Here is a 15115-nt window from a genome sequence, read left to right as displayed (position 1 = left end):
TTGCTTTGAGAACAAACTCTGTCTTAGAATGTACTAACACAATTAGCAGCTTGCAAGTTTCACACAGAGAGGGAGAGAAACAGTACCAAAAACCAAGAGACCTCTTAATTAGTAATACCCTGGAATTTAAACTATGGGGAATCAAACTCATTTGTGATTTTAATACAGAACTTCTTTAATATGATCCAACATAAGGAGCAAATTTTTAACAGTACTTACCAACAACTTACCAAGGAATGTGGTGGATTCTCCATCACTTGAAATCTTTAGATCAAGACTGGATGTTTCTCTAAAACATATGCTGTAGTTCAACCACAGTTATTGGCTTGATGCAGGAATTATTCTGTGAAATTCTATGGTTTGTGTTACGCAGGAAGTCAGCTCAGGTGGCCGTAATGGTCCCTTCTGGTATTAAAATCTATGAATTTATGAACATTAGGTTTACACAGTTATATGCTCACATCAGGAAATGCCATAGCTTAGGTTGTACATGTAACTTTTACTCTGTTCTCTTTTAGATATAATACAGCCTTTAAATGTTATTTATCAAATAATACTTCAAAATGTCATGCAGCTTCTTCCTATAACCGTAGATCTTACAAATTCTAACGCCTTTTTACAAATTAAAAAAGCACTCAGCCAAATGTTGTGTGTCTGTCTCCATTTTAGGCCTTGCCTGTCTTTGGGAGTTTTGGGACCCATAGTCTCCAACAAGTGCAGCTCCATTAGTGGTAGCTGTATTGTAGATAAGGCTCAGGTGTTTTAACCATTCTCCTCTAACCTTATGAAGGAAATGGGGAAAGAGAAGGAAAATTTTAATGTTGGGAAAAATTCTCACCTGGCTTAGCTCAGTGTGTTTTAGCCATACAGGAGCAAGCTAAACAGAAATGAAAGGTAGCAAATATGGTTGATGATGTATATTTGGAGCGTAGAATTGTGCAACTACTGAATAGGAATTTGAGATAAAAAATAGTGAAGTCCATGAAGAATAAGACATTCAGGTTCTGTTTGTTAATAAGTCTTGTGAATCAGGTTTGAACTGGAAAGCATTTTGGTTCAATTTAGTTTTTTCCGTTTCTTTGGCCTTATAGTCAGTGTTCAGAAATATATACTTCTCACCTCAAGTGAAACTCATTTATCTTGACTAAAGAAGAAGTTAGCTAATCTCCTTCCTTATGTCTGTGTTTCACTGCCTCAATAAAGCCATAATTATCACCCACTTTCCACTAAACTTGTCCAAGGCCAGCTGTTTTGCAGACAGCATAAAAAACTAGTTTGTGCATCTTATTTTCCAAGCCTGTTAGATTAATTTTGAATCAGTTGATTGTTTTCTTGGCAATCTTTTCATGATATCTCAACAATCTTTTTTATCAGTCAGCTAGCTGCTTGCTTCCTCCCCAGACTAAATCCAAATATGTTTATTTAATTAAACTGAATACAACTCGTTCAATTATCTTCTAATTTTTAATCCTATTTGAAACAGTTGCATAAATGGACCAAAAAAACCCATGCCAGTGGGATCCTTTCCTTAGCCCAGACACTCCTATGTGTGTGCAGTAAAAATACCCTAGATAGATTTTAAAGAAATAGTAAAAATAGTAAATTTACTTTGTCCAGCTTGGAGCTATGCTTAGGAGAGTGATCCTGCCCCCCTATCTACATGGATATATGACCTTTTTGCATCATTTTGGGGATTCTGGCAAACACCAGTCACAAAGGGCAAAGTTTAGCAATAACTATATTTTTGGGGCAACACACATCATGTTACTTTGGACGTTGTTTTGGAAGTTCAGCCCACAGGGCTCAGTTCTCCTATTAATGTCAGTGGAAACTTTTCCATTGATTTCAGTGGGAGCAGATTGGTCCCATTCATAGCTGGAGCTTAGATTCCATAGTTCCATGCTTTAGAAACACTAGAAATGATCAAATAGAATTATTCAGTCCATTCAAAGATATGTCATGTAAACCTGTGCTAGAGAAGTCCATGAGATGACTGCAAGCTGTGTAAAGAAGTACTTATGGGTACAACAGCGATCTCATTGGTAATCACAAACTAACACAGGCTAAGCCAGATCAGTTAGCTGAATGAGAGTTCTCCAAGGATTCAGTATGTAACACTCTTCTCTCTGAGTCAGTGAACCAGTTTCAGCATGAGGATAAATCTGTTGGATGAGACTTGAAAACAAAGTCCTGACCTCTTGTGCTTACTAGAGATACCAGGGCACTTTCACAAGATTATGGGTATTAACCCTGAGATTCTGACCAAATTCCAGTGCAGGTAATTGCTTTTTGTAGACCAGAAATTCAGTTGAAAATATATTCTTCATTTCTTGCCCTGACTGATGCTTAGTGGTCTTGCTGTGTGCTGCTGGGAATAGATATGCATTCCCAGGGACAGATACACTTCAGTGGTGGGACAAGTGGTGTGTGTGTGTTTGTGTATATATGTATACTTTGTATCAGTTGTACAAAAAAGGTGTTGATGTGAAAAGTGGTGGGCAAAGTGTTGTATGTAGATATGTTTATTTCTCTGAAGATATCCTACTGGACTCTCACTCCTGAGACTTAACTCCTTCTCATCAGACTGGCAGAACTCTATTAACTCTTAAGTTTGTTGATTCTCAAAGGCAGCAACAACAGGATAGAGTGTGAGGTAGGTTCCTTTCTGGCTGTTGTGTGCCATTCCCTGCTGAGTATACAAGCTGCCCACCATGGACTCCAGTCAGCTCCTTATGGACTATGAAGGAGCTGCCCTAAAGAAAGCATGACTTAACAGTCATTGAACCAGCTCCTCCAGCTCCCAGCAGTGCCTTATTAGCTATTTTGTACTGTCTTACCCTTTTGAGGGCCTACTCACTTATTTCTATGTCACTTCTACTACCCTCAAAGGGAAGCAAATTTAAGAGCTTGGGGAGTTCTGCCAGTCTGGCACTAGTGACTTGAAGGTCGCACAGATTATATATTCAAGGCAGTAGAACTACAAGGTAATTTCCCCACATACATTATGTATACAATCATTAAGCATTGTCATGGACACTTTGTTCTGCTTCAGACTGTTGTGCCTATGATTATTCTCCAGTTGTACCTGTATATTCAAGTGACTGACTCCCTCTATTTTGGAAAGGTGGATGAAGGCTTGATCATCTATGAGCACACACATAATGAGGCTGTGGGCTGGAGTGCAGAAGATTCTTTTACATTTACAGTCTCCTCCCCACCAGCAGCTCTGGATCTCCAGGTGTTTCACGTTGCCATTTCATATGAAATTAACAGACATGATCAGAGTAGTCGCTTGCTTGCAAATACAGGTGAGGTTACTGTGCTCTTTGAGACACCTAATGTTTATTACCACATGTGGGATCCAATGAGCAAATTAGAAAAACTGCAGGGCAAACCTTTCCTCAATAACAATTTATAATTAATTTCCTCAAAATATTTATAGCATAGATTGCAGTGTAGATAATATTTTGCAAATGATTTCCAATTGTTTTAGTAAACATTTAAAGAGACACTGGTCAAAATGTAGTTTAAGTCCAAAATGTAAGTTTTGCAAAAACAGAAAGGGTTTTGAGTTTATTATTAATAGAAGAGTTTTTGTGAATTATTTCTTTTATATGCCTCTTTCTGATGCCTGGCCAGAAGACTAGCCTGGGAAACTAAAGTTCACTAAACCTTTTTTTTTTTTTTAAAAGAGACCTTAAAATATTAAAGCAGTTTAGAAATTCAGTATATTTATTTTTTCCTCTTTAATGTTGTGGTTGCAATTCTCCTTTTTTGCTATAACGATGTGGTAGTAATTTCTAGGGATAATAATATAGTGTCTTCTGTAGCTGTAACGTATTGCTACATCTTTAATCTAGCACCCATCCATCAATATAGGAATTTATCCTCTGACTTTTAAATCTCTACATTTTAAAAAAAACGTGGTAATATATTTCCAGCTGGGACAGAGGGTCATGTGATATCAATACACCAGGAGAGCATTTGAAACATTGACTCCACATCGGTCTTCCCTGAGCTCCGTTAGTATCGCTTCTGCACATGTGCATCTTATTTCTGAAATGTTGCTATGACCAAGTAATAGTTTTTAAATGGCTCTTTTTCTTTCTGCAAGGTGCTATTGTCCAGGAAGGAGGTAAAGTCCTAATCAACAAAACAAATTTAGATGCTTCAAATCTATTGGCTAAGTTACCCGACATGCAACGTTCTATATATGAAGTCTGGTATCAAGTTATATCTTTACCTCAGCATGGCATAATTGTGGTTGGAGAAAGAAATATTACCAAAGAAAAACCTAACTTCTCCCAGTACATACTTAACAAATTTGGAATCGTTTACATGCATGATAACTCTGAATCACTTGCTGATCATTTCACTTTTGCTGTTTGGTTAAACCTGAAGAGTAAGTCTGCAACAAAGCCTGATACCGATGTTTTGGAAGAGATGTTTAATATCACCATTGTTCCAGTGAATGACCAAGTTCCAGAGTTGAAGACTAAAGGGCTGCGTTTGAAAGTTCTGCAAGGAGATACGTCTGTGTTAGGACCAGAAAATTTGAAAGTCGAAGACTTAGACAACAGTCCAGGGGAGATCAAATACACCGTCATTAGCAATCCCACCAATGGCTATTTATCAATGATGAACAATCTCAGTACATCCATACAAGATTTCACACAAGCTGATGTTGATAGTGGCAGAGTTTGGTTTGTACAAGATGGAAGTTCATCCTCTGGGGTTTTTTACTTTAGTGTGACTGATGGCAAACATCGCCCATTATACAAACTTTTCAACCTTGAAGTCACACCAGTCTCTCTCACCCTAGTGAACCTTACTGATGTGGTACTTCCACAGGGTCAGACCTCTGTCACTATTACTAATGTACAGCTATCAGCTACAACAAATGGAAAAAGTACTGACATTAGTTATGAAATAACAGTGCCCTTCAAATATGGCCATTTACTGATTGGAAGTGAGCAGGTTACTAAGTTTGAGCAGGCAGACTTACACTCAGGAAGACTATCTTATCTTATGACAAATCTCAGTGCATCCCGGGATATATTGGAGTTTATGTTGTTCACCTCAGAAAGTAATCTTACAGGACAGGTACTCAATATCACAGCAGGGCCTTTGGTGAAAGCTGCATCTGACCTGAAAATTCCAAGCAGGATGGTTTATAAATTAAGGATCAAGGACCTGGATGCTACAGAATTAGCTAATTTGACAAATAGCAATCCCAAATTTGAAGTGATAGTTCCCCCAGCTCATGGAAGAATTGTAAGAAGAAGGTCGATAAATGATGCTACGTTTGTAGGAATTAATTTGTTCACACAAAATGACATTGACAGAGGTGTTGTGCTGGTTGATATAGATGCTAATATGACAGGTACTGATATGTTAAATGACTCGTTCACATTCATACTCAGGGCTGATGACGTGCAGCCTGCTGTAGGCTATTTTCAATATGTCATAGTGCCATATGATCCTTTACTTGTGCAGGGTTTTACAAGTCAAGGGCCTTTCTTAACCTACACGGATACTTTAAAAATTCATACTACTTCCAAGGATGAGCCACCGGTTTCCCAACAGGATGAGGGACATATGGAAGCACCGGGAAAGACTGTACAGATCAGGTGGCAAAACCGAAATCGCTGGGGAAATCAAAATGAGGAAGATTCATTGCTTAATGGGGAACCAGTCGAGAACAGATCTGCAAGAACCGAGGTCACAGTTAAAGCAAATGCCAAAAGTCCCAAAGTGAAGCCACGTGAAAACAGTAACCCTTTGTCCATCATTATCCCACTTACATCAGTGGCTCTTTTACTCATTGCCGCTGTTATTTCTGTGTGTTTTTTTCTAATGTGTCATAAGACAGAAAAGGCAAAATCTCTCATCAAAAATCAAACACAAACAGTTCCCAGCACTCCAGGTCTCAGTCCAGAACGGAGTCTGACCATACCCATGGTCACAGTGACGCCTCTTCCAAAAGGGGCTGCAAACTGCACAGCCACTCCATTCGTGGCCGTCAGATGTAAACAGCTCCCTCCCACACCAGTTGCTTCAGCTGAAAAAAATTCTCTGCAAAACAGCTGGTTAAACCTTGATCCTGAAATGCTCCAGCACTGTCGAAAAACAAACCCAGCTTTGAAACACAATCAGTATTGGGTGTAGAGTGTGGCCATTTTGGGTCATGTGGATTAATGTAGATTTTTAAGAAAATATATATAATGTTGACATTTGATCATTCTTTATTATGCTTATTTATTATGGGTCAAATTCTGCTCTCTTCACTTTGAGCATGATCCAAACCTCAGTGAAGGCAATGCGCTGATTCCTATTGACTTCAGTGGGCTTTCGATCAGACCCTTAGTTGTTACGTAGACAAAATACCCACTGACTTCAGTGCCTTCTCTGTCCTTCTGTATTTTAAATTAACTCAGTATTTGCAATATATTTTATTTCCCTTGAAAGGGATAAGGCAGCATAAACATTGTGTCATTTACTGTATATTTTTATACAATATCACTTTTTAAAGAACCAAATTTGATACAAATAATTTGTATCTTGTCTAAACCAGCTTACTTTAAAGAAAATGCAGCTGTTTTCATAAATTATTGCCAAGGTGCTAATCTCAGGAACGTCAGTTAAACCTGAATGCTGTTCAAAGACCAGTGCTAAAGCTACAAAGCTGTGATTATTTTGACAAGTATTCATCAAGGTCCCTGGGCTGGAAGCCTAGGATTCTTCTCCACAAGGATACTACAGCAGTGATAATACATACGTGATTCTGGAGCTTTTGTTTGTTCTTTTTGTCATTCATTTTTAAACTCTAGCCTCAAAGGTCTGCTGAATGTCATAATGCATGTCTGACCTCTAATCCACATGGCAAAAAAACTGTCAGCCAGCCTGTCTACGGCATTATCTTTAAGCTCTGGGTTTTGTCTGCAGAAACATATCAAATGTCGTACTGCTGTCTAGGGGCTGAATTCTGTCCTCAGTAACACAAGTTCTGCTGTGTTTGAAGTCAGTGAGGCCAATGTAAGTGACAGCAGAATTTAGTCCTCTGCTGTACAAATAGAATTTGTTGCTAAACTACTGAGAAAAATAAATCTGTGTGAAGTTGAGAAAATGAATATACTGTGGAAGAGTTTCATAACTTATTGTTAACAAGGAACTTTGATCGTTCGTGCCTTAAACACTATGAAAAAAATTACTTACTCCAATTTAGCTCCGTTGATAAAATGTGTAATAATTTCTCTTTAAAGGGAATATTTTTATTTGTATGAAAGTCCTTGCTAAACAATTATTATATATATATATATATATATATATATAAAGATTGCTGAGATCTTAACTGGTCCCATTATTTATCGCCTGATCTATTTAAAAAATTTTATTTGGAAAGACCATTTTCCAGCTTCTAAACCAGCTTTTATGTGATGATCCATGTACTTGGTGTGGATTCACCACAATGCTTTACAGAGTTCATACTAAAATGTCATTGTAATTTGACATCCAAATACTACCATTCTTACTTTAACATCCAGGACTGTAGTTGTATAAATGTTCTCATTGCCATTTCCTTCACAGCATAATGAACTGTTTAGCCATAAGCTGTATTCCCCCATTTATTTATTCCATTTAGGTGAAATTCATCCCAGAGCAGAGGGCCTAGCCAAGGCCTTGGTTACCACTATGCCCTGAGGGCCAAATTATGGATGCTTAAGCACAGGAGTGCTGGGGATTGGAAAGGCACAGGGAGCTTTCCTAATCCCTCTCCTCTCCCAGCCATGGACAACTGTAATTAAGATGCTTTATGATATGTCATATGGTACAGGGATTCCAGAGGGTCCATTTCTACTGGAAAGGGTATATAAACACTCAGGGCCAGATCCTCAGTTAGTGAAGTCAATGGAGCTACGTCAGTTCAGACCAGCTAATGATCTGATCCATAGGTCAAGTATTCCCAAATTAAAATGTGTTTGAGGACTTAGGGCCCAACCCTGCAGTCCTTGTACAGGCACAACTTCCACTGAGTCCATAAGGATAATATGAGTGTATCCTGAATAAGAATTACAGAATTAAATACTGGTCACCGGTGGACTATTGTTGTGATTTCAGAAACTAACATTTTACAGTCAATGTCCAATGTATTGTTTTTACTTCATCCTATAAGTGTATTTTTGTTTTGTAAAAAGTGGGATTTTTTTAAAGGATCCTTTTGTGACATTGCATTCCATATGTTTTATGAAAATATGCTTATGAGTGTGAATACATTGTAATTGGAATATGCTTTATGCAAAAGATCTTTGTGACCGAACCCATCACAGTGGCGTAGTCAAACAGGATATGTGCACAGCTGATTGCTTTGAGACACTCGTAGTAATTTTAAGTGAGTTTTAAGTGTAGTGGCTGAACAACAGACAAAGTGGTTACTGGTTTGTTATTTTCTGTTTGCTTATTTTGGGTAAGGGAAATAGGGACAGAAAAGTAAGCAAATTAAGTAAGAGTGAAGCTCAGAAGAAGCTAGAACTGCACATGTTGCAGATTGCCCAAAAAGGCTGAACACTGGGCGCCAGGAAAGTCTGTGTTAACTAAGAAGACCCTGAGCTGAGTGCATCCCAGTTTCAGTGAACTGCAGAGAGATGTTGCCCAACCTCTGGGTCTGTGCTGAAGCTGACTGAAGTGTCTAACTCAGCAAGACAGGAGTGGAGGGGCGCCTGTTCTGGCAGGAGGGTTGTTCTCAGTGGTATCCCAGCTCATTAAGTGATGGTCTCAAGGGAAGACAAATGGAAATTGATGCACAATTTGCCCGGGAAAAGGCTGCCATGAAGGCAGAAGGAGCCAGACAAGGGGCTGCACACCAGCAAGCACTGGCCTTAAAAGACACAGAGATTGAAGCACAGAAAGCTGCCCAGGAGGAGAAGGAAAGAGAGAAGCAGCATGCTCAGGAGGAGAAGAAAAGAGAACTGGGGAGCAGATGCCCTGTCCAGAAAAGAGGAATTTTAGATATACTGCCTCCGCCATGGACAGTGTCATGGCAGTAAATTCAGGAGGGTGTGATGTTGCACTTCATATGTGTTATGGAAATATGCTTATGAGTGTGAATACGATGTAACTAGAATATGCTTTATGCAAAAAAAGCATAAAGCATATTATGGGTTCTGTGACCGAACCCATAACAGTGGAGACTGAACCCGTCACACCTTTCATTACCAAATAGATTTCAAAATTGCAACATAAGACTGTGATGAAAGGATTTGTAAGAACAACAAAGAATTCAGTTTTATACATTGCAACATGTGGTGTTGTTTTTTAAAAAGCTATAAAAAGTTGAGTTAAGAGAGCAGAAATACATCACTTTATCCTGCTACAAATAAAATCTTGTCTCCCAGTTTCCTAGTGTTCTTGTTATTAATTATATATATTTCATTGGAATATAAATAGGCTTTCCCACACAAAATCAGATCACTGGTGCATCATATCTGGTATTCTGCTTCTAAAAGTGGTCGGAACTTGATGCTACCAAGACAAATGGGAATTTATTCTGCCATGTACCTAGCCGTTCAGAACAATGTAATATCGAGCTAAATATAGTAGTTTGCACAAGTTCACAAAGTACTGCATTTGATTTATTTCAACAAGTTTTTCCACATCCAGTTGCTCCATAAACTGGGAAGAAGATATTTGGAATTCTTGATCTTGACTCTTAATGCATTTTTTTCTATATGTATTTTGTTGTTTAGAAAATATGTCCCACATCCTTTGATCTATCATGTCTGATCTTTTAAAGTGTAAATCATTTTGTGTTTAGTAGCCTGGAAGACATATCTAAAAGTTACTTCATTTAGTTTGCTAGGGATGTCTTACACTAGTGACTTGACAACATGCTGACAAGCTATGTGTTACATTAAGCAATAGGAGGCAATTCTAGCACCACAGTGAAAAGGCTATTTTGTGAAATGCAAGTACAATAAACCTCTGTCCAGCTACCATTCAGCCATTTGAAACTGCGGAGCTGCATTGTTGAGCTGTATTTTTATATTTGTATTATGACAGTGTCCAGAGACAAAACAAGAATTGGGGCCCCATTGTGCTAGGTACTGTATAAACACAAAGTAGTCTGCAGTCCCTGCTTTGGAGAACTTAGAGGCTAACTGCTTATTTGGGAAAAATATGATGTGCTGAGTGCCTTCAGTTCTCCCTGGAATCACAAGGGGTAGAAAGTGTCCAGCCCTAGAACTGGTCAAAGAATTTGTAGACAAAATGTTTTTTTGTTGGGAAGTTAATTTCCAGTAAAAATGTGTGTGTGTGTGTGTGGGGAATAAATAAATGAAAAGGTCAAATTTGACAAGAAAGGTTCCAGAATTATTGAAATGAAAGGTTTCGATTGACCCGATCTGATTTTTTTTTCCAGATTTTCAGGTCGTGATTTTCACTTTTCAATACAGGGAGTCCTCGGACTTATGACACAATTCATTCCTCAGAATTGCATTGTAAGTCAAAACCGCTTTTCTCATAGGAATCAATGGTATGAAGGGAGGGTTGGTTCCTGAACCCAGGCTTGATACACTGTTTTCACCACAATAACCCAGATTTTTGTACTAAATGAATTATAGATGACTAATGTTGCAAAATCAATGTATTTACACTGTATTTTGTAAACCACATTCAAATAAACATATAGACTGACATGCTGCTCAGAATGCGGGCAACACAGGCTCAGAAAGCCAGGGAGAATGGCTCACATGCAGAGCCTCAACCAATCACTGTTCAAGCTTTCTGATTGGCTGGGGCCGGGAGCCAATCAAAAATCAGCGGCAACCCTACCTGCAACAAGCTACCCCGTTGCCTCGAAGCTGATCAGAAGCAACCCCTTCCAGCTCCATACCATTATAATGCAACCAGGAAGTGATTTCAAGCAAACTTTATGCAAATCGAGTGTCATAAGGGCGAAACAAGCGTTGTAGGGGCAGTGCCGGCTCTAGGTTTTTGCTGCCCCAAGCAAAAAATTTGCCCCCTGGAATTGTGCCGCCCCAAGCACATGCTTGCCTTGCTGGTGCCTAGAGCCGGTCCTGTGTAGGGGCGAAACGGGCAGTCAATTGAAAAGCGTCATAAGTGGCGTCCGACGTAAGTCGGTCGTCGTAAGTCCGAGAACTCCCTATATGTTGTTTTCCACTTTTTGTCCTCGTTCCGTACAGGGGGGGAAAAATTTTGAAGTCTCAAAAATTTGAATGGGAAAGAAAACTATTTCCTGCCCAGCTCTACTCAGCACCTTGCAGTACTGGGCCCCAAATCAGGACATCAATATCAGTAACAGCATTTTCACATGCACATACTCTTGTTCTTCATTCAGCATCTTAGAATGTAAGGATGTTGTGCTAAAAATGTGTTTCTTCATGTCTTTTGCTCCCTGTATTTATAAAGCTTTTGCTTCTTCCATCTTGGTAAAATTAATAGAAGCAACATGAAACTAGTCACTCATTTCTGCAGCAAGTTAAAGCCAGTATAGCTTCTTTTGCTACAGCCAAACCCAACGGTGAGACTGGTGCAATGCCCTAAAATGGAAGCTGCCTCCCCACACCCAGCATCTTTTCAAATCTGTCCTGTTATTATTTGAAGTGTAGTCAGTGAATATGTTTAAACATGCTGAAAATAATTGTTCTGGCAAATACAATGGAAACTCTATTAATTTATCTTAAATTGATTCAAAGTAAAATTAAATGTTCAATTCCTTCCAGAGCTGCATATCTGAAATTCAGTCCCAGCACAAAGTGTGATTTGTGAAATCCCTGGCTTGAAAGCTGTTCATAGAAAGGCTCTGTTGCAAAGCCTTTTCTTCAACATGCTCATTTCCCCCATTTCTAGAATTGCTTCTGTGTTTCTTGATACTGCTATGCAGCTGCTGACACCACTACCCACTGATTAAGTTGTTTGTTTGCAGGCTGTGGTTTTAGCTGAGTAACATTTTCTTGACCTCACAGTGAGAGAGGCATTAGATCTCATAGACTGGCTGGAAAAGTAGAGACTGAGCACATTAAATATTGAAATCGTGCTGTATTGAATATCTCAGAACTGTTTGGACAGGAAACAAAAGACTAGATCTTCATTAAATGCATAGCATACAATTGAGGATAAAGACCATGTACTGCATTTAATGTACTTTATTTTGCATAGCATCTTTCATGTATGGTGCCACAAAATACTCCACTGAGTGAAATAACACAATAGCAGCGATCATTAAAAATAACTAGGGGGAGAGAGAAATTAAGATGAGATATATTTCAGCTAATAACTGGAATGAGATGGAGAGTCAGGAGGGCAGAGAGACTTTTCCAGCTAACAAAAGATGCAGAAGAGGTTTCACATCAACAAGTAAGTCCTGTAGAAGAGAGAGAGGCCAGTTGTAGACAAGCAGAGGGAATACAGAGGGCAAGAGAGAGGCAAGTTCTGTGAGATAGGCTGGACTTGGCTGGATCCAAGTGCATAGAGGGTTTTAAGAACAAGGAGAGCAATTTTGAACTGGATCCTGAAATCATGACAAGCTGGTAGAGTTTGGATAGCAGAGGTGAAGCAGCAGTGCAGTGCAAGAAGCAGGCAGTAGTATTCCACATATACTGGACCTTGAGAATTGACCATGTGCCACAGAAAATGGAGTTGCAGAAAAGAATCAAGGTGAAAGGAAGGAGTTTTTCTTGATTGAGTGGCTGGTGAGATGCTGTAGTTAAAAGGTGCATGTCTCTATGTAACTCTATGTCTGTTGCAGGAGATTGAAAAGGAAGATTCATTTGGCTATAACACAAATATTTCTAATGTTTTTTCCATTTACATGAGTAGCTAGCATTGTCACAAACCCCATTTCAGGGAACTCTTTGATGAGTGAGTCACTGAAATCTTAACTTATAGGTAGGAATTATGATTCGTTTTCAGACTAACACGTGTCCAGTCTGACTCAGCTGAGTATCATATAGTGTGATCCAGATGTTGCAACAACATTCTCTGATGAATGAAAAATGAAAAATTGTTAGATTATTGCTTTAAAAATAAATCTTGTAAATGTCTCCAGTAGTATAGTAAGGAAAGGTTTAATGTAAATTCACATGGAGTTTTAACTCCCTCTGCTAAACAGAATTTGAAAGGTTTTCATATTTTAAAATACATGTTTATCTGCAAACATTAAAAGCCATTTATAATTTGGCTCCAGAGGCCCTAATTCTAAGTTGCATTCACTCAATGTGGCATAGGATGGGGAGTAGTACAATCCCTGAAGACTGCTTTAATTTACCCCTTGCTTCCCACAACAACCCCAAAGGGCTGTTCCAGAGACTAAGGAGAGCCAGAGTGCAGACGTGACCAGGTGACTCCCCCTTTGAATCAACCCAAAGCAGAGCAGGGACCAGAATCTGCCCTAAAATGCCATGCTCTATTCCTGTATCTAAAAACTGGTGTCTGTATGGATATTTAAGGTGTCCGACTAGAAATTGGTACATAAGATAAAAAGGGTGCCAGTCTGTGTGAGTTGTGCAGCACTTCACAAAAGTAAATGAAGAGGTGGTGGTGCTACAAAGTTTAGGTGTACACACGAAATCATGAGAGTAAGTTGTGTGAATAACTTCCATCCCATCACACACCTGTCAACGACTACAATCCATGAAAAATAAGAAAAATGAAATTCTCTATACTTTTTAAACTTACTGAGGGGCTATCTGTATCACCTCTATAAGAGTCTCTAGGAGATGGACTTTTACAGGGCTCGGGCCTAGATCCCAAGATCAAATCTGGATGCCAATTGATTATATATACTCTGATGGGGAGAGAGATAAAAATCATGCAATTTTTAATAGTTTATTTATGGTCTGGCCTAACTCCCTGGAAACACATAAGTCACCTGTAAAGTCAAACATCTCATTTGTTAAAATAGCACCAATTTAATACTTATCTATGCATTGGATTGATGGCCCTGGAGTTGGTGGTCCTATTGATTCATATACAAACATCAATATGACAAATACTGTCCTACTACAACATTACATTCCTGGCCAGAGGGAAATCAGCTGTAAGGCTTAGACTAGTGTCTGTGCCTATTCCTTCCTCAGAGGCTCTGCTGAGTTTGCCAATTGGTACCCATTGTGGTGGTGGGATTTTGTGCCCGGGAACTGGACTAAACACCAATTTATCTTACAGATGGTAATAATTTTGTCAATACTGACCTGGATTCAAAGCAGCCACCTACTGCTCTGAATGCAAAAGATCCAATAGAAAATAGAAAATCTCTGGCTCACTACTAAAGCCCAAGATATCCAAACCTTCTATAAACTCTTTAATCAGAAGGTTCATTACACACAATTTGTTGTTGCTACTGTACGGGAACTAATCTGTTTGTTCCCTTTAGATGCACAGCGCAGCTGCAAGTTTAAGCCAGGTCATAGTTTTAAACTTGCTGTAGTCTGGGTGAAGTTGATCATTTATCAGCTAGTCTTTTCCTAATACAGGTAGGCCCCTTTTATAGATTAAGGGCCAGGTCCTCAGTGCATTAGGAAGCACTGTACAGCGTCAGACAATGGGGGGCATACTTTCACCTGTGTTTTGATCTGCTCAGAGCCGGAGATTCTGCTAGGTTCACACCATCTGAGAAATGGTGGGGAAATTCTCAGATTGACAGCTGTGGCCAGATCCCAGCTCCTTGGGGAGATATGCAAACATACACAGCAACCACTTTAACTTCTGGTTTTATTGTAATTTTTTTTTTTTAATCACAGGATCACAAAATCCTGACATCAATATATTAAAAACTACATATTTGGGTTAGATCTTTAGCTGGTTTAAACTGGCGTACCTCTGTTGAAGTCAGTGGACCATACTGATCTATACCATTTGGGGATCTGGTTCATCATCTATAAAATGTTGATATTTGTAATGCCATCGTACATGAAAGACATATTACATCATGACCTCAATAGTGTATTTTTCCCCATTTTGTCACCCATGTAAAGTTAAATTTTCTCCATTAAGGCTTTGATATTATTTCAACCATTTGGAATCTACTGGAGTTGTGTTAGAGTTCTGTTATCTGATTATTACATGTTTTATTATTAACAAAATCATGAGTACCCATTTC

The 15115-nt window shown here is 38.9% G+C and overlaps 1 protein-coding gene across 2 annotated transcripts in view; it reads left to right on the top strand.

Moving 5' to 3' along the window:
* The window catches only part of LOC102936860 (chondroitin sulfate proteoglycan 4), an 86530-nt gene that overhangs the window by 59699 nt on the left and 11716 nt on the right, over nt 1-15115 (top strand). The window contains exons 9-10 of one of the 2 annotated variants that reach the window (XM_043547245.1): nt 3125-3308; nt 10415-10493. In XM_043547245.1, the coding sequence (XP_043403180.1) occupies nt 3125-3308; nt 10415-10467 (237 nt within the window). In that variant the 3' untranslated portion in view covers nt 10468-10493. Of the gene's footprint in view, nt 1-3124; nt 3309-4114; nt 9392-10414; nt 10494-15115 lie in introns of those variants that run through there. The other variant, XM_037902796.2, reaches the window with a different exon arrangement.

This window comes from Chelonia mydas, chromosome 5, assembly GCF_015237465.2.
Source record: "Chelonia mydas isolate rCheMyd1 chromosome 5, rCheMyd1.pri.v2, whole genome shotgun sequence".
In the NCBI taxonomy this organism is placed as follows: domain Eukaryota; kingdom Metazoa; phylum Chordata; order Testudines; family Cheloniidae; genus Chelonia; species Chelonia mydas.
The sequence above is the reverse complement of the archived record's forward strand: the minus strand, read 5'-3'. Positions and strand labels throughout refer to the sequence as shown.